The sequence below is a fragment of the Dama dama genome, chromosome 8 (genome assembly GCF_033118175.1).
Source record: "Dama dama isolate Ldn47 chromosome 8, ASM3311817v1, whole genome shotgun sequence".
NCBI lineage: Eukaryota > Metazoa > Chordata > Mammalia > Artiodactyla > Cervidae > Dama > Dama dama.
Genome location: NC_083688.1, coordinates 23993718 through 24014192, shown reverse-complemented (window position 1 = coordinate 24014192; position 20475 = coordinate 23993718). Strand labels below are relative to the sequence as shown.

The following is a 20475-nucleotide window of genomic DNA, read 5'->3' as shown; positions in this document are numbered from 1 at the left end:
CTCCAGGGGCTGGGAGAGAGGAGAATGTGGCCTTTGTACTGAGTGTTTGCCACCCTGAATGTAATGAGACCCTGAAGAACAGCAAGTGGGTGCAGTGTTGGTCCCCATCCTGTTGTAGGTCTGCTGGTTTGCTTTCTCCTCGCCACTGGGAAGTCTTTGTGGTTACTTGGGGTTAGGTTGGGAAAGCCACCTGTTTACAGAATGACGTGGAAGCTTTTCTGTAGAAATTCCGTGGTTAATAGATAACAGCACAAGATGAGTGTTCCACAAATAGCAGGAGTGGACAGTATGTTGCTGGCAGCCAGTATACCAGTGGCTACTTACTGGGGGGTGGGGGGGCAGTCCTCTGCCTAACTAATGTAAAGACTTTTCCTTTAAAATTATTGGAGAATGATTTTTGACCAATAACTTTCTTTCTTTTCCTTCTAGATTCTTACAGAAAGCTGTTAATTCTCCTTTTTGAACACTATGAATAACCACGGGTCTTCAAAACCGTCTTCCATGAAGCTGAAACACACCATCAACCCCATTCTTTTATATTTCATACAGTTCATAATATCACTTTATACTGTTTTAACATACATTCCATATTATTTTTTGTCTGAGTCAAGACAAGAAAAATCAAACCGAACTAAAGCAAAGCCTGTAAATTCAACACCCGACTCTGCGTACAGATCTGTTAACAGCTTGGATGGTTTGGCCTCCGTATTATACCCTGGATGTGATACACTCGATAAAGTTTTTATGCATGCAAAAAACAAATTCAAGGACAAAAGACTCTTGGGGACACGTGAAATCTTAAATGAGGAAGATGAAGTGCAACCGAATGGAAAAGTTTTTAAAAAGGTAATGTGGTCTTTCACGGCCTTTGAATTGGCTCTGAATGAAGAAATGGTAGCAAGGGAGAAATGCGACCTGCTTCTGTTGGAATTTGCTGATGTGGCAGGAGAAATGGATGTACTAGGGACTGGACTGCACTCTGTTCCCTTTCTGTACCCCGGCTTGGATTTGTTCTGAGTTTTACAAAGACGTTGAGTGTGGAGCACTTCTGAGCCGCCTGAGTGTCTACAAGGCTTGGAATTGAAGGTCTAGGGCAGTTTGGGGTTTGAAACTGTATTCCCTGGTAGTTCCAGAAGCACCTGTCTGCTTGAGATTGCTCTGGGTTTTGGGGTGTGACCTGCTTTTTCTGATTATAATGTAAGTTCCATTGGATGTTTAATGTCTTGGTACTTTGGTTGTGACAAGTGCCTTGGTTTTTTTTTTTTTTTTTTTTTGGAGAATTTCTTTTCACAAATATTAAGCCATCCATTATTGATTTGGAAACAGAGAATAAGACCTCTTTTACTAACAGTGTCACATCTTGGCTCAGAGCCCGGACTCCAGATCCAGACTGTGGGTTGAGATCTTGTCCTTGACCCCCACCAGCTATGTGTGACTTTGGAAAAGCTACGTAACAAATTTGCCTCAGGGTCTTTATCTTTAACATGGAAGTAATGATCCTTCCTGACATTTTATTAGCATTCCTGATGGGCCAGGCTGCTTTAAGAGCTTTACGTTTATCAACTTAGATAAGATTTAAAAAGCCCCGCGGGTTAGTGTGATGGGGGTGTCCCTCCTCACAGCTGACGGCGCTGCCCACAGAGGGGTCACTGGCCCGAGGGCGTCAGGCTCGCTCTCCGGTGGGCCAGAACCCGGGCTGGCTGGCTCTGTGCTCCTTAAACTAATCCCAGCTCAGAGTTGTTGAGAGAATGAATGGAGAAAGTGCGAGAGAGATTGTGTGTGTGTTCTGTAAGTGTGTGTGTGGGACAGTTTGCGGTGTCGAGTGGAAACGCTGTAGCCTCCATCATTTGGGAATTCACTGGGCAGACCTGCATGAGTGAGTGCGGGCCCGTGGTGCAGCCCTGTGAAGAAGAGAAATGGCGTGAAAATGCTGTTTATACACTCGGGTGTGTGTGTTTCTTATAAACTGTTCTTGAAGCTCTGGTAGGTGAAAACTGAAGATGAAGTTTTTTTAGAGGCAGTAGGATGATCTGCAGTCAGTTGAGAATTTGGCTAGGTTATAGGTTTAACACCTGTGTAGGTGAAGTTGCTTTTCTCTTTAGCTACCTCTCCCAACTACATCCTGACTCCAGCTGCCTTTTTCCCTGTTGGTCATGAAGGAGGTCCCAGGTCTTGGAGGAGAGTCCGAGTAAGCCCAGCGATGGAGCGAGATGCTGGCGTTCCCTCTGTTGCTGCGGGATGTGTGTGTGGAGTGGGGGTAGTAGTGGTGGTGGGCTTGAGAATGATACTGTTTTACTAAATGTCCGTGAATTTTTGCCGCTTACCACACAAATTCCAGTCATCTTTGAAACATAAAGGAGATGTCAAGCAAGTTAATATCAGTAAGTCCTAGAAATTAAGAAGACTCTCTTTTAACTCTGGACAACAGAATCTGTATGTGTTCCTAACCTTCAAATAGACTGATGTTTTATCTAGTTTTATATGGAGCAGTCCTGACTTGTACTTGTTACTCAGACATCAACAGTGCCCCCTTGCAGTCTCAAGAGTGATTTGGATAAATTCTATGTTCACTCTGCTTCTAAGGCATTTTTCGTATTTCTTTTGCTGACTTAGTTTTGCCTCACTTAAATGATTTTTTTGGGGGGAGGGGGTGCTAAGTTAAAATCTAGCTGTGGTTAGTTAATGGCACATTTTGAGAAATTGAAGTCATATAGTTAAACATGTCTGATTACTCGTCTCTAGCCTATAGATTATAATTTGCAAAATACTTTATTATTGTGGTGTCTGATTTTTGTCATATTTAGTCACTGCTTTTTATGGTTATAAACACCATCCTTGATTCTGAATTTGAGAGATCTGGTAGTTATAAAAGGTAATGAAAACACCGTTTTTTTTTTTTTTTTTTTTTTTTTTTTATGAAAACACTTTCTAAGTGCTAAAGGTTTTCACTCTGCCTTCTTTTCTGTGCTTTTTGTATCTAAAATAAACATTCACTTTTGTCCTTGACAACTCCTACTGCTATTTGAATTCAAAGATAGGGTTCTCTTACTTTTAATGTAGCATATATCACAGAAATCCTATTATAGCAGAAAGCGCTATTTTTCTCCAGTTTCCCCCACACACCACATGCGTTTTATGGAGTTAGCACTATCTTTCAGTCATTCACTACTCACAGTGGCAAACTAGTTCCCAAGTATTTGAAAAGCAGAAAAATATGGTGAATATGAAATTCTTCTTAATTCAAGTATCCATATAATTGGGACAGAATAAAATCCTGGAGCTGTCATAGTTGTTCTTAAATGTGGCCAGATAACCCAGTGGTCACAAGCAAAGTTTTTATGCCCTGTGCATGTTTTTGTATGTGTGTTTGTATGTATGTGTGAGTGTTATGTGGTTCTTTTCCTCCCTCCTTGACTCTGGTGCATTTGTATTCATTGTTTATTCAACAGAGAAATATTTGAACTCCAGTAGAAGAGTTAGAAGGCAAGAAAAACTATTTTCAATTAACAATCTTTTCTGTCTCTACTATATCACTGTCAGAGGGTCTGCCTAACACTGACATTTGCCATTAAATTTGCATGTGATTCATCAAACTTTTTCCAAAAGCCTTTATATAGACTCTGATATAAAAAATACATAATATTTCTTATTGTTTGAAACTAGACTCATTGGGAAAGTAGGTTTTGTGTGTCATAAATGAAACAAATATTTTCTGTTAGCCTTTCTCAAGAAGGTGTGCTATACCGCGGGTTAGCCGAGACTTCAGTTTCTGTTGGCCTGCGCTCTGGACAGGGGTATCCCCACTGTGCCTTAAACTAGGCTCCCCCACCGCCACCCCTTGGTTCCTATCCATTGTCTTGCAGCTGTAGCAGAGCTGGCTATGAAAGAATAGTGGGAAGGAGACCTTTCACAGCCTGCCCTTCAATGGCAGGGTGGAGTTGCTTAGGCAGTGTGGCCTTTGCTCAGAGTTCTTACTGAGAGTGGGAAATATTTTTGCTGAAGTGTATCATCATTTAATAGTTTCCATATTTGAAGATCATCTTATGTTGGAAAAGAAGGCTAATGAGCAAGATCCAAAAGTTGTCTCCCTGTTTTGGGAGACTGAGCTTTGGGGATTAACCCTAGAGTGTATCTGGCATGGTTGAAACAAAGATACTGAAACCTTTATTTCAAATCTATGAACTCTGAAGCTTTGTTTCCATTTTGTCTTAACACGTTTGTTTTGAGCTCCCAAGGGAAGGTAAATGGAAACGAAGGCGGTGGTGATGATTCTGCTGAAGTTATGTCCATGATAGTGTGGGCATATCACACTAGTGTGGGCAAGCTGGTACTGTCAGCTTCATCGAGACAGGTCTCGGGGGGACGAGCAGAAGAACAGAAGGCAGAGAAACAGAGGCTGCTGTGTTCCTGAGGCCCAGCAAGCTTGTCCAGGACTATTGCGCTGTCGTTCTGAGTCTCGTATGGTTTTAGAAAACTATGGCCGAGTGAAGCGTGTGGAACCAGTGTTGGTAGCTCCTGATTTCAGGCTTCCCAAAGCAAGTGCTTGTACTGATGTTTTTTTTTTTTTGAAGGCAGAAAGCTAGAATTTTATTTTATTTTTTTTAATTTTTTTTATTAGTTGGAGGCTAATTACTTAACAACATTTCAGTGGGGTTTGTCATACATTGATATGAATCAGCCATAGATTTACACGTATTCCCCATTCCGATCCCCCCTCCCACCTCCCTCTCCACCCGATTCCTCTGGGTCTTCCCAGTGCACCAGGCCCGAGCACTTGTCTCATGCATCCCACCTGGGCTGGTGATCTGTTTCACCATAGATAATATACATGCTGTTCTTTCAAAACATCCCACCCTCACCTTCTCCCACAGAGTTCAAAAGTCTGTTCTGTATTTCTGTGTCTCTTTTTCTGTTTTGCATATAGGGTTATCGTTACCATCTTTCTAAATTCCATATATATGTGTTAGTGTGCTGTAATGTTCTTTATCTTTCTGGCTTACTTCACTCTGTATAAGGGGCTCCAGCTTCATCCATCTCATTAGGACTGGTTCAAATGAATTCTTTTTAATGGCTGAGTAATATTCCATGGTGTATATGTACCACAGCTTCCTTATCCATTCATCTGCTGATGGGCATCTAGGTTGCTTCCATGTCCTGGCTATTATAAACAGTGTACTGATGTTTTTTGAAATTAATTAACAATGAAGTGATCATTTTCTGGAACAGTTTTGAAATACATGCACTTGTAATAGAACAGAGTTGCAAAGAATAAATTTTTTTTTTTTTTTTTTTTTTTACAGTGAAACAGAAAACATGAAACCAGCTTGAACATTTAGTGATCTGACTACCAGAGACACTTTACATTTTTTTCTGTATGTTTTACATACCTTAGAAAAAAATAGAAGGAATCATGCAGTCATAGTGCTTAGAAAGAGAAGTTTCACTGTGTTACTCCTTCTGAATTGATCAAAAAAGATACTAGAAATACTCGTTTCTGTTCGTAAGAGTTGACTTAGCTTTTTTTCTCTCTTAGTGCCTGCTTTTGTGTTATTTAATTCTTGAGTCACATTTTTATCCTGTTTGCACATGTATGACTTTTATTTTTGACTTATTGGGATATTTACATGCTTGATTTAAAATGTAAAAAATAACGGCTGATCTCTTGGTCAGAATTTGTGGTTGGTTATTATATTAATACTCTCCCCTGCCAGAACTCTTGGTTTTCCTTTCCACACTAGCTCCTCACCCTGCCATTCCGTTTATTAAAGGCTCTGCTGTGTACCAGGTGGCTCAAGGTGAAAACCGGGAGTCTGATTCTTTTTTTATTTCCCTCCTCACTGCTCTTTCCACTCACCCCCCTCCCCTTTCTTTTAAGCAAGCCTTCTGCTCCCGCTCTTGCCTCTATGAATACAGTCCATTCAAACACAGACCTTTTACACTTGTCAGTCAGGCCACCTTACTTGCCGGCCCAGTAACACCCCACCTCCTTTGTGGAGTGCAATTGGAGTGTGTGGTTTAGTACAGTACTTAGATTCTGGAGTGAGTCTGCCTGGATTCATATTCTAGTCTGTCACTTATAGCTGTGGGATTTGAGCAAATTGTTTACTCCCTTGATGCCTCAATATTCCCATCTGTAAAATAGGGATAATAATAGTAACTATCTTAGAATTCCTGGGAGTGTTACTTGCAATATGCCTAGCACATAGTAAACACTAGGTGAGGTTAGCTGCCTTCTTAGCATCATAGTTATTACCAACTGTCCAGATCTACTGAATATTTTCACTCTCTCTGGCTTCGTCACGATAATTTCTTTAGAATGATGCTCATTTGCAGAGAGAAATGTAAAATGAAGCCAGGTATACTTTGTCAAAGGTAGGAAATATATACTTTTGAAATACCTCTATTCTGCATGGTTAAAGTAAAAGTTCTAATGCTGATAGAGGTTAAACTCAGCTACCTGAAAAGTTAATTTTTATAGACTGTCTCATTCTCCAGGGCCCTGACTGGTTTAAGTATTGTGTGATTTTGTTTTATAGCATGTTCTGTATCTTATCTCCATTTTATTTTTATAGTCCTCTTTTGAGATAAGAGGCCTTCCTCATCAGCGTAATCCAGGCATCTGATTTCATAGGTTCCTGAACAAAAGTAAATCCCTGAGTCCCTGAGTCCCAGGCAGCCACAGTCTGAGTGATACACGCATGTAAACCTCAGTGCTCTGTCGCACGTGTCACGGAGTAAGAATACCGCCAATCCAGTGTGAGAGAGCAGAATGACCGGAGGGGTCCTTTAGCCGCCGAGTGGGCTTACAGATGAAGAAACTGCTCAGACTCCGTGGTACACTAGTTGTGTATTTTCCTGACTTAGGACAGTCAGACATGTTTATGTCTCGTGGGTCACAGAAAAGAATATTTAAGAGGTGGGAGCACAGCACGTATGTGATTGAAGGGTGATCAGAACAAAAGAAGCCATGGAAGTTAAATGATCAGGTGCATGTAGACTTTAAAAAAAAAATCTTAGAAAATGAGTCTTCTGGAGGAGAGGTGGAAGACTCTGAGGCCCAGAGTGAACTGAAGTTGTTTTGTTGCACCAGTTCTTTCCACACATTTAGCAAATAATTGCTGGGTGCCCGCTGTGTGCTAACAGTGGCCTGGGTACTGGGAGACACTACCATCTACTGAAGTTAAACAAGTACCTGCGTGAGCAAGACACACAGGTTACTCTTCGCTGGTCCTGCGTTTGTATGGGAGGAAGAGAGATGATGAGTAAGGTAACAGACTTAATTGTAAAGAAATAAAGCTTGATTGTAGAGAATCAAAGCTTGACTGGAGATCAGGGGTAGCCTCTCCGAGTCAGTGATGGCCTAGTGGAGGCCTGAAGGACGCGGAGGAGCCAGCTTTGTGCAGATTGGTAGGGACCCTCTCTGCAGTGGGGCAGGATGGTGCAGTGGCTCTGAAGTAGCAATGAACCCAGCTGGGTGAAGCATGAGGGTGCAGAGTTCATAATGGCACTCAGACCGGAGACTGAGTGCCTCCTTAAATTTTGTGTCCTAAGCACCTGTCTTGCCTCATCCTGGTTCCCGCGCTGCCTGTTTGAAGGACTGAAAGCACAAAGTTGTACTTACAGGCAGTGAGTCAGGACAGAGGGTTTGAGATGGGCCCAGAGACACTGCCAAAGTCTAGGGCCGTTAGGACTTTGTAAGGCAGAGTGTGGGGTTTTGATTCCATTCCTACTGGAAAGGCAGAACACTTGCAGGGCAGTACGTGGATTTATGTTTTTAAAAACCCACTACTGTAGGGAGAAGGGGCTGAAGAGGAGTAAGAGTGGAAGTTGGCCAGTCAGCATTCATTAGTTCAGGAGAGATGGGCTAGGATGATAGGGTAAGATGGAGGAAGTGACTGTTTCGAGGGGAGTATCAGTTAAAGTCATCCTTAGTTGAATAATCAAGTGAAAAAGTAGGTTGAATATCCAAGTATGCATCAGGACTAGAGATGGCAATTTAGGAAGCTCTTCAAAGTCCTAGTGAGTTGGACTTTGTTCAGGGACACTTCAGCCACTGTCATATCCTGGGGACTGCAGGTGGTGTGTGTACATGTACGGTATTGAACTTGGTGGTAGGAAAGCAAAGGAGATTCTGTTTAATTTCTAATTTCTCAGTGGAGTGTGAGATAGTGTCATCAGGTGAAAGTGGAGAAGGGAGAGAGAAAGAGTGGAGGACATTTGAGTAGAGAGGTTTCAGACAGGGTGAGAAAATGAATATGCCAGGGAAGCGCAATAGGATTGCTGGATGGTGAGATCTGTGATCCTGGATTTAAAAGTTTGATATTCTTCAGCAGTGCTCAACAGTATAGGCGGGGAATAGAATAATTTAATCTCCAGGTTGGACTAACCATAGGGACCAAGTTAGGATCAGAAGCCTTTTCTAGCAGAAATTAGGTAAAATTACGTGTAGGGAGAGTCCCTTAAATATAATCTTTATGGGAAAGATCACTCCTAGAAAATTCAGTGATTTAAAGAATTAAATTCAGAATTCCCTTACACTTGAATTAAACTCTTAGCTTGATTTCTTTGCAACATCTTTTGAGTTTATATATTTGGGTTATATATCTAGTGCTTTTTCAGAGCACATATATTCTCTGAAACGTATGAAACTCATTTCGATTCTAGAATCTAGGAGGTAGCTCATAGGCTTATCTTTGGAGTGTGACATTCTGAAAAATTGTAGTCCAGTTCCTACACGTTTTGGCCAATTCTCGTCTGCCTTCTCCCCCCACAGAGCTCCTTTTGAAGTCATTGGCGCGCCTTGTGCTGGGCATTCGTGGCGGTGGGGTGGGGGGTGCAGTGAGAGTTTGGGACTACTAAAGCTAAATTACTAAAGTTAATTTCAGTTGCCTTAACCATCAAGTTCAGTTCAGTCGCTCAGGCGTGTCTGACTCTTTGCACCCCCATGGACTGCAGCACGCCAGGCCTCCCTGTCCATCACCAACTCCCGGAGTTTACTCAAACTCATGTCCATCGCCTCAGTGATGCCATCCTCTGTCGTCCCCTTCTCTTCCTGCCTTCAGTCTTTCCCAGCATGAGGGTCTTAACCAGTGAGTCAGTTCTTCACATCAGATGGCCGAAGTGTTGGAGTTTCAGCTTCAGCATCAGTCCTTCCAATGAACACCCAGGACAGATTTCCTTTAGGATGGACTGGTTGGATCTCCTTGCAGTCCAAGGGATTCTCAAGAGTCTTCTCCAACACCACAGTTCAAAGGCATCAATTCTTCGGCACTCAGCTTTCTTTATAGTCCAACTCTCACATCCATACATGACTACTGGAAAAACCATAGCTTTGACTAGACGGACCTTTGTTGGTAAAGTAATGTCTCTGCTTTTTAATATATCGTCTAGGTTGGTCATAGCTTTTCTTCCAAGGAGTAAGAGTCTTTTAATTTCGTGGCTGCAGTCACCATCTGCAGTGATTTTGGAGACCCCCAAAAATAGTCTCTGACTCTTTCCATTGTTTCCCCATCTATTTGCCATGAAGTGATGGGACTAGATGCCATGATCTTAGCTTTTTGAATGTTGAGTTTTAAGCCAACTTTTTCACTCTCCTCTTTCACTTCCATCAAGAGGCTCTTTAGTTCCTCTTCGCTTTCTGCCATATGGGTGGTGTCATCTGCATATCTGAGGTTATTGGTATTTCTCCCGGCCATCTTGATTCCAGCTTGTGCTTCATCCAGCCTGGCATTTCGCATGATGTACTCTGCATATAAGTTTAAATAGGCGGGGTGACGATATACAGCCTTGACGTACTCCTTTCCCAATTTGGAACTAGTGTGTTGTTCCATGTCCAGTTTTAACTGTTGCTTCTTGACCTGTGTACAGATTTCTCAGGAGGCAGGTCAGGTGGTCTGGTATTCCCATCTCTTGAAGAATTTTCCACAGTTTGCTGTGATCCACACAGTCAAAGGCTTTGGCACAGCCAAAGCAGAAGTAGATATTTTTCTGCCATGGACTATACAGTCCATGGAATTCTCCAGGCCAGTATTCTGGAGTGGTTAGCCTTTCCTTTCTCCAGGGGATCTTCCCAACCCAAGGATCAACCCAGGTCTTGCGCATTGCAGGAGAATTCTTGACCAGCTGAGCCACAAGGGAAGCCCCTTATCCATCAAAGTAAGAATTTATTTCTTAAGTCCAACTTGGAATTGGACACTAGAGGGCAGTATTTAACTGTTTTTCCATTTTTATCTTCATCCAACGTGCTTATTTCTATTATTGAAATGCGTTTTTGAAAATGAATATGGTTAGATGGTTTTAAGGTGTGTGAGACATATGTTAATGACAGGCATATTTGGGAACTGTCCATATGTTTTTGCAGCAAGAATAGCTTTCTGTCTCATCCATGTAAAATTAGGGATTTGTGGTTTGATCTAAGTTGGAGAAAATTCCTAAAGACACTTGAAAGGGGATTGCTGCTAAGGTCAGACTTGATGTTACCTGCACGGATGAAACGTTGAGAGCCCCGCTGAGGCAGGGAGCATTCTACAGAGGGGCTTTGGTGACTAGTGTAGCTACCCCCCCCCCCCCCCCCCCACACACACACACACCTGGTTGTACCAGTGGAGACTGTCAGTACTTTGCATATCCAGAGTTAGGTACAGCAGTTCAAATTGAATGGCCATAAACATTTCTGTTAGCTTGGATCTGGCCAGTGTCTGTTTGTGAATCATATTGTACTATCTGATATTGAAATCCAATAATTCTTAAGTAGTAAAAATTTGTAAAAGCTTGGTATCAGTAGTACTTGATACTAGATACCAACACCCACATTGTTTAAGTAAATGAAGTCTATAAATGAAATACTAATATATGTGCCTTTGGCCAGAAAGTTGACATTTAAGATCCCATCAAACCTTGAATTTTTTTTTTAAAAGAAAAACAATTGCCCAAATGATAAAAATTTAGCAGAAGATTTGAGTTGTCATAGAAGATATCTCAAAATAGCTAATTTTCAAAGTAGAGTTTTCCCTTGAAACTCGCTTTCTAGCTTTTTGTTAGAACAAAATAGTTTATATACAAACATAATTTTCTGTTGAAATTTGGAACACATCCTGGCGTCCTTCTAGAAATTAATATTATGATTGAAAGCTCTTTGTGTGTGTTTTTTTGTTTGTTTTATCAGGTTATTCTTGGAAGCTATAATTGGCTTTCCTACGAAGATGTCTTTGTGAGAGCCTTTAATTTTGGAAACGGCTTACAGATGCTGGGTCAGAAGCCCAAGACCAACATCGCCATCTTCTGTGAAACCAGAGCTGAGTGGATGGTCGCTGCACAGGCCTGCTTCATGTATAATTTTCAGCGTACGTGGGCTTCTTTACCTTCTCGAAGCATGGACCTAGTGTGGGAGAGATGATACTAACTTTTTATGATAAGTATTTCCTCCCGAGATAAAATTCTGATGTTAATTTTCACCTTTGTTACAACTTAAGACATACTGGTCTATTTTGGAAAAGGAACCAGTTGTGGAACAAATTACCCATGTAGTAAGAGGAATTGCACCTATTCTGAGGGGACTTTCTGGGTCTGGAGAACTAAATCTACACCTGTGGGTCATTGCTCTGCTACCCCTTCACAGAATTGTCCTTTAAAGTTGGTGTCATCTTGTTAGGCCATTTCTACAGCTGACAGCTGGCCTCTAAAACACTTCCAATACTCAAACCTAGCTGCTAGTTAAACGATAGAGAATTTTTATGTTGTATAACTAGAACACGACTTGTGGAAGTTGTGATGCCTGTGAGGTAGTCTGAGAAGTTTCGTTCAGAGGTTATGGTGTCAGTTGTGGTATTAAGCATGGACATTGTTTTATACTTCAGATGAAATGGAAAAAATAATTTTAATCATCAAATTTCTTGTTGCAAATGCCTCCACTGTATTTTGTTTTTAAACTGGTGTACCTTTTTGTTTTCACAGGTTTAAGTTTACAGTGTGTTTCTTTTAAGAAGCTTTAGTTATCTCTTAAAGTGACTTTGTTTAACTTTTTTGAGTTAGGTGGAAAGCATATAAAAGTCCTCCTCATTATTATTTAATTTTGACATTTCTAAGACTGTTTTTCTTAAAATTTTTCTACTTTAGAATAAGTAGTATTACCACTCATTAGTGCTATTTTCTTAAGAAATAATATCTTAAATATGACAGTGTGTTATTTTATTGGTATATTTTTTATATTTTAGTTTCAAATAGTTAACATCTATGACTTTGACATTTTAGAAGTCAAATATAATTCCTTTCAATATCACAGTTCCAGAGTAGCATCTATAGGTGAAAGAAAAAAAATTTTTAAATGTGGAAATTTTGTGGGGGAATTATAGAAGAGTGAGTAGGCATCATGTTAATTAATATATTAAAATAATTTAGAATAACACAGCACATTTAGATCACAAATTATGGATCTAACATTTTATGGTTTAGATGTTCCGTCAGTGGTCAGAAGCTTTATTTAACTGCACTTCATACTTCTATGAAATGTCCAAGTATTTGACTTGCCCTTTCTTTTCCCTGTAGTTGTTACGCTGTATGCTACTCTAGGGGGTCCAGCAATTGTTCATGGATTAAATGAAACAGAGGTGACCAACATCATTACTAGTAAAGAACTCTTGCAGACAAAGTTGAAGGTGAGAACTAGTTTTCTAATAACTGTCTAATACTTTAGAATTTTCAGGGTCATGAGTTCATTATTAAACTTAGTTCTTTCATGAGCTTTAAAATCTTTAATATCTCTATAAATTTGGGGGAATATCATAATTTAGTCTCCTTTAGAAAAGAAAAAGTAGATTTCATAGATATTGTATGTTCATGTGGAAGGTGGAGGGATTACAGCTTTTTTCCTTGTGCTCATCTATTTTCAAGTCTGTTTTCAATAAATTTGTAATTTTAAGGGTTATTTTTAAACCAGTAATTCATTTACTTCTGAAGCATTGAGTATAAGTTTCAGAACTTTTTAAAGGGAAGTTAACAACTTTATGAAACTGGGAGAAAGGAATTTTAGTCTCTGAACTCTCTGTGCAAACAATAATATCTGACCTTTCTTTTTTTATTTTTTGGAAACAAGCTTATAAGATCATTCCCTTCCTCTCTCCCCATATCTTTATTTGCCTTAAAAGCATGGGGAACATTTGGCTACCTTGTAGTTCAGGCAATATGTGTTTATATGCCCGTTTTTGCAAGGAATTAACTTTGTTGATTAAAATTATACCAAAGAACAGGTATACACAGTAAATCTAATGTTATAAAACAGTAACTTGTATTTCAGACTGATAGTTGTCCATGTTATAAAAGGGGCAGTCATGTCAGTACCCTCAACCCTTGCTTTTTTGAGGCAAGAAATGAACAATTTGAAACATGGTAAACTACTCTTCTTGTGCCCTGGATTATTTGCAAAGCTTGTTAATACCAGAATAATGAAGAATACACTTCCCAGGTGGCGTAGTCTTAAAGCCTCTACCTGCCAATGCAGGAGAGGCGAGTTGGGTTCCTAAATTGGGAAGATCCCCTGGAGTAGGAAATGACAACCCACTCTAGTATTCTTGCTGGGATAATCCCATGGACAGAGGAGCCTGGTGGGCTGTAGTCCATGGGGTTGCAGAGTCGGACACGACTGAGCATGCACACACGTTCACTCATATTCAGAGAAAAATGCAGTGAATCCTTGTGTTTTTCCAGGACATCGTTTCTCTGGTCCCTCGCCTGCGGCACATCATCACTGTGGATGGAAGGCCACCGACCTGGTCTGAGTTCCCCAAGGGCGTCATCGTGCATACCATGGCGGCTGTGCAGGCTCTGGGAGCCAAGGCCAGCATGGGTATGTGGCGGTTCCCCGCTTCCTTGTGTCTGTTCTGCAGTGACCATGTTCTCTAGACGTGATCCAGGTATCTGATTCTGAAGTTAGATCAGGTGACAAACTGGTTTTCTAGATCATCACTTGGGAAGAAAGGTCACCCTAAGTATACTATCATCTACCCTTTAAAAAAAAGACTTAAGGAAAAATACAAACAGTCATTTATGAAGGTTCTAAAAGTAGTATTTATTTGAAATTAATTTAAAATACTTTATACATGATACAGTTTTTCCTGTTCTCTTTTTTAGATGGTTTAAAGTTAGTTTTAGTAATAACGTCATTAAACTTGTAGGATTTCACAAAAGCTGTTAGGATGGTGGGACTATACTTCACTCGGCTTCGAAACGGGGTTATGCTGAGGTTAATTTTGTGCATGTTGCATTTAGGTGCTCGTGGGACATTCAAATACAGCTTTGTAGTGGGCAGTGGTGTGTACAAGTCTAATATGCTGGAGTTAAGTTTAGAGTTAAAAGATTTAGAAGCTGAGAACAGGTTTTAATTAAAGCCAAGAGAGTAGGTGACACCCACAGAGAGAGGTCCCTCCAAAGGCCACCATGAATTGGCCGGAGAAGAAGGAAGAAGACAGGTGGTGTGTGGTTCATGGGGGCCGAGTGGAAGGAGCCTCTTAGAAGTCTTTTGTAGGACCAGGTGCGCTGGAGGAGCCCAGGGATGCAGGGACTGCAAAAGTGCCATTGGACTTAGCCAGAGTCGCTTCAGAGAACAGTTTCTAGAAAGTGGTGGCAGTGGAGAATGGTACCGTGGGACAGAGGAGTGAATGGCAGGTCAGGAGGCAAGGACTTGAGTAGTAACAGTTGTCAAGAAATATATCTTGACAGGTGCGAGAGCAAGGGTGCACTTGGGAACAAGTTTAAAATGTTTTCCCTATTTACTGAAGAAGACCACGTTTAGGGTAGTTCCGAGATTAATTCAGGCAGAGGAGTGGTGCTGTCCATGACCTACTTCTGTCTTTCTGCTGTGTCACCTGTCTGGGATATTGGCTGCTCTTCCTGGGTTTGTGCGAGCGGGGGAGATTCTGAGTATAGCCAGGTTAGCTTCACAGTGTGAAGTAGAGAACAGTTTTACCAAGTGCCTAGGTACCCTAGTCTAACCACCCTTATTTCTTAGTCGAGTCACTGGCATAGCCTTTTGTCTCTCTGCCTCTTGTTTCCTTTTTAAGTTAGGTAGCCACACAGTAGCTAGTGTGGTCCTTGTTGTGGACAAGTCCCTGTTCACAGTGATGTTGCTTTCCACACAGTGTGAAATCCAGAGTTGTGGGCATGACCTTGGAGACTCCGCGTCCTGGCAGCTACTTCACTTTCGTTTCCTGCCACTTTTCCTACCATTTTTTCACCTGGTCTTGCTTTATTTTTCTTCATAGCTCTTAAAATTATAGATTTGTATACCTCTGTCCAAGTAGGCTATGTCTTATGTGCAGGGGCTTGATCTATTTTATCGACCTTTGTGTGAGTACAATTAACAGTTGTTAACAAATGATTATAAAAAAATTGGTGATATAGTTAAATTTCTCAGGAGTATGTGTGTCTTCTCTAATACAGAAAACAAACCCCTTAGCAAACCAGCGCCCTCAGATATCGCAGTAATCATGTACACAAGTGGATCCACAGGAATTCCAAAGGGGGTCATGATCTCTCATAGTAACATTATTGCTGGTATAACTGGGATGGCGGAAAGGATTCCAGAACTCGGGTATGTTATTATTTACATTAATTATTTACATTAATGTCATTTCTTGGTATATGATCAAATTAGTCTTTCAGAGTCTGTTTCTAGTTAGGCATTTCTTCAGAAAAGACATAAAAATTACAAAATAATTATAGTTGTGAGGTTTAAAATATATTTTGTAGGTATCATTGTTGATATTTACTTTTTACTTTAAAAGTGCAAACTTGACCTGATTTAATGGTGATTGCAGCCATGAACTTAAAAGACTCTTACTCCTTGGAAGGGAAGCTGTGACCAACCTAGACAGCATATTAAAAAGCAGAGGCATTACTTTGTCAACAAAGGTCCGTCTAGTTAAGGCTATGGTTTTTCCAGTAGTCATGTATGGATGTGAGAGTTGGACTATAAAGAAAGCTGAGTGCAGAAGAGTTGATGCTTTTGAACTGTGGTGTTGGAGAAGACTCTTGAGAGTCCCTTGGACTGCAAGGAGATCCAACCAGTCCATCCTAAGGGAGATCAGTCCTGGGTGTTCATTGGAAGGACTGATGCTGAAGCTGATACTCCAGTACTCTGGCCGCCTGATGCGAAGAGCTGACTCATTGGAAAAGACCCTGATGCTGGGAAAGATTGAGGGCAGGAGGAGAAGGGGATGACAGGATGCATGGCATCACCGACTCAATGGACACGGCTTTGGGTAGACTCTGGGAGTTGGTAATGGACAGGGAAGCCTGGCATGCTGCGGTTCATGGGGTCGCAAAGAGTCGGACACGACTGAGCAACTGAACTGAATTGAAATATTTTAATCAGTTCGTATTGTTACTGTCATAGTCATTTTTATACCTCAATATTATAATTCAAGTGAACAAATAATATATCCACTAAGTATTTATTGAGCTCCTGCATTCAGTCTGATTTTTTCTTTCAGGATACAGTCGAGTAGTAGCAGGGGAGAGTGGGTCTCCTGGAACGGGAAGGAGATCAGTGAGAAAGCCAGATGGGAGGGAGTTTTAGGGAAGTGAGGATAACATTCCCGGAGATGGAACCAGTATTGTGATGACTGATCTTGTACAGTGGTTGGATATTTTTGTTGCCTTTATGTGTAGCAATTGTAAATATGTACATGTTACTGTGGAATTGAATTTGGGGATGCAGATAGAAATCTCTTATGTATGCATAACTTTCAGGAAAAAAATTAAGAGCAACTGGTTCCTTCTGGGAAGTTGCCCTTCATATTTTGAGAGTGGGAGCAGTTCTTGAAATAATATGCACATGTATACATATACATTTTATTATATAATGTATAATTTAACTTTCAGAACAAGAATCTCTTCCTGAGATTGCTGGCAGGCGGTTGTGGATTCTGTCTGAACTGTCCTTTCTGATAGCCCATCAGTTGTCAAATCCCTCCGTGGGGGACTCTGCTGTGCCTCAGAACCCCTCATGCTTTTACCCCCTCTGAGTCCTGATCTCTTCTGCTCTAGAACTCTGCTTGTGCAGTGCTCAGTTAGGGAGCACCTTCCGGGAGGACTGGAAACGGAGCCACTTCCTGTGTGTGCCTCCTCAGCTTCAGATGGAGCTGTGTTGCAGTTCTTTTCCCCTGGCACTCCCAGGGTCTGTCATATGCACACACGGAGCCCAGAGGGACCTTCCAGTGCCTTTTTTTTTTTTTTTTTTCTTCCAGTGCCTTTTAAAGCTTGCTCCCACTGGAGTCACTTTTCACGGAAACAGCACCTGACTGTTGCTTCTTGCATCTTCCTTTTTTTCTAGGGAGAAAGATGTTTATATTGGATATTTGCCCCTGGCCCACGTCTTAGAATTAAGTGCTGAGCTTGTCTGTCTCTCCCATGGATGCCGCATCGGCTACTCTTCACCACAGACTTTAGCAGATCAGGTAACGGAACTTCTGTGATTTGAGATACTAAGAAACCATAATTATCTTTAACACAATTTTCATTCAGTATGACAGTATACTATAAGGGTAACAGTTAATCATTTCAAAAGAACTTGCCTGTTAAGGTCTGTTTAGAATATGAGTGGATTAAAATGGGCTTCCCTTGTGGCTCAGCTGGTAAAGAATCCGCTTGTAATGAGGGAGACCTGGGTTCGATCCTTGAGTTGGGAAGATTCCCTGAAGAAGGGAAAGGCTACGCACTCCACTATTTTGGCCTGGAGAATTCCATGGACTGTATAGCCCATGGGGTGGCAAAGAGTTGGACCCGACTGAGCGACTTTCACGTCATGTCGCAGATTAAAATTATAAAATTTTGTAATATGATTTTTAAGCGTTTCATTGAATTTTTTAAATGATGATCACTTTATGTAAACCTATTTTTCTCTCTGTAGTCTTCAAAAATAAAAAAAGGAAGCAAAGGAGATACATCCATGTTGAAACCAACACTGATGGCAGCTGTCCCGGTAAGAATTGACCATTAATCAATATTGAGTGCTAAAAAAAAAGCATCTTCAGAATGTAACTGCTAGTGGAAAAGACATTGTTGACAAGGTAGTTTATGTAGGATTTACTCCTTATTTGTTATCTATAGTACCTTGAGCTCTGAAGTATTTATTCGGTTATGTTTTATCTTTTTCATGTAGTTTATTAAGCAATCAATATAATAGTAGTTTCAGCTTCCATATGACATTATCAACTCCTTTCCCTAAAGAGCTTCTTGCTGAAATCAGTTTTGTGATATCTGTTTGCTGTTAGTAGAGACCTGAAGCCCAGCAGGAGATAGGAGGAAAGGTTGGAGATCATCTCCTAAGCAAATCACACTTCCTGAGTCTGTTAGGGAGAGTCTGGCCTGGACACCAGAAAAAAGTGACAGAGAAGTTGGTGCCACTTTGAATTGCCCGAGAAGCACTGTGATGGCTCAGATGGTAAAGAGTCTGCCTGCCATGTGGGAGACCTGGCTTCCATCCCTGGGTTGGGAGGATCCCCTGGAGAAGGAAATGACAACCCACTCCAGTACTCTTGCCTGGAGAATCCCATGGACGGAGGAGCCTGGCGGGCTGCAGTCCATGAGGTTGCAAAGAGTTGGGTATAGCTGGATGACTGACACCGAAGCACTGTGCCCTTTAATGTAGTGTCAGGCATAGGGCGGGACCTGGGGATAAGACCAGTAGAAATGGGGCGGTAGTGATTTTCGGTGCCCCTAGTGTACATTTTACGAGACTTTCTGTTTTGTTTGAATTTTAACTGGATACCGAGTGTTCCGGATGGCTCAGCGGGTAAAGAATCTGCCTGCCAGTGCAGGAGACGCAGGAGACACTGGTTTTATCCCTGGGTTAGAAAGATCCCCTGGAGAGGAAAATGGCAGCCCACTCCAGTATTCTTGCGTGGAGAATCCCATGGACAGAGGAGCCTGGCGGGCCACAGTCCAGAGGGTTGCAAAGAGTCGGACACGACTGAGTTACTACGCACACCAAGTGTTCACATTCGAGCATTATTATAAGTCAGATATAAATGATCAGTAGTTCTGGAGTTTCTGTAGTATGTAGTTTCCTTAATAATATCTTTCTTTAAATTTTTGATTCATATAAATAATAAGTATAGTATAAAATTGTGGAGAGAAACTATTTCAAGTTAATAAAGTGTGTGTCATAGTAATAGCAGTAGCAAGCGACATACAGTGCAGGCAAGGAAATTTTTTCCTGGGTGCGGCATTAAAAATCAAGACAAGCGAGCAAAATAACCCCATGGTTTTTGTGAGCAAAGAATGTAGCACTTCATATCTTCATAAGATAAAAGTTATGAGAATTTAAAAAGCCATTTCATATAGATGTTCATTTATTTAGTGAGTTTAGTTTTAGCTCAGAATAAGTAAGATAACTTGGAGAAGGAAATGGCAACCCACTCTAGTATTCTTGCCTGGAGAGTCCCATGGTCAGAGGAGCCTGGCAGGTTGCAGTCCGTGGGGTTGCAAAGAGCTGGACACAGCTGAGCACACACACACAAGTAAGATAAATAAACAAAGCAGTGTAAGAATCAGTGATGGCATGTTACTGCCCTAAGGTTTTTAAGATCTCCCTCTTGCCTACTGCTGAACATCTATTAAAAATTACTTTTAAAGAAATCTCATTTTTAAACAAAGTGTGGCTCTTTTTTAAAAGTTTATTTTTGACAGAATGTCTCTTCTAAAATGTCTCTATTAATGGAAATAGTAATCTGATGTTAAGCTTTTAAATAAGGTAGCCGAGAGCATTATTGACCGTATTAAGTCATTTGTATATTTTTAGGAAATCATGGATCGAATCTACAAAAATGTTATGAATAAAGTGAATGAAATGAGCAGTTTTCAACGCAATCTGTTTATTCTGGCCTATAATTACAAAATGGAACAGATTTCAAAAGGGCACAGCACTCCGCTGTGTGATAGGTGCGTAAAGGCTCTCCCTCTCCTTCATAATTTGATCATTTGTTCACATTAATTATCTTAAGGGACTCTAAAAATTCCGTCTCGCATAAGAACATGAGCAGTTAAAGAAGCTTTCGATGTTATTTGAAAAAAATTGTCACCAAAAATTTTATTGTACTGTTAGTGAGTTTATTATCTTTGATGGCCACTGACATGATTTTAATTATTTTGAGAAGTAGTTTCTCTTTGCTTTTAAATTTATTTCGATATGAATATAAAATGGCAACCAGATATGAAACGATTTGTGACCTATTCCACCCCTCCCCCCATGGCACTAATAGAATAAGTATATTTAACTGTAAAGTAGTTGAGAAATTAGACAATAACAGTATGACATTCAAATTAATTTTTATGGGGATATTAATATAGTTTTCAAATGTGTCATGCTTAAAGCTTTATTATAATTTTTTCCTGCATTTTACTAATCTCTCCAGTGAGATACATAACTGCTTTGTAAACCTATAATATATATATTTATATATATACATATGTTATATGTAT

General features: G+C 40.7%; 1 protein-coding gene across 3 annotated transcripts in view; it reads left to right on the top strand.

Annotated features, from left to right (window-relative positions):
- Nucleotides 1–20475, top strand: part of ACSL3 (acyl-CoA synthetase long chain family member 3) — a 73515-nt gene that overhangs the window by 39776 nt on the left and 13264 nt on the right. For all 3 annotated transcript variants that reach the window (XM_061148640.1, XM_061148639.1, XM_061148641.1), the window contains 8 exons: nucleotides 430–846; nucleotides 11165–11342; nucleotides 12544–12653; nucleotides 13702–13840; nucleotides 15433–15583; nucleotides 17327–17450; nucleotides 17903–17974; nucleotides 19796–19935. In XM_061148640.1, the coding sequence (XP_061004623.1) occupies nucleotides 469–846; nucleotides 11165–11342; nucleotides 12544–12653; nucleotides 13702–13840; nucleotides 15433–15583; nucleotides 17327–17450; nucleotides 17903–17974; nucleotides 19796–19935 (1292 nt within the window). In that variant the 5' untranslated portion in view covers nucleotides 430–468. The remainder of the gene's footprint in view (nucleotides 1–429; nucleotides 847–11164; nucleotides 11343–12543; nucleotides 12654–13701; nucleotides 13841–15432; nucleotides 15584–17326; nucleotides 17451–17902; nucleotides 17975–19795; nucleotides 19936–20475) is intronic.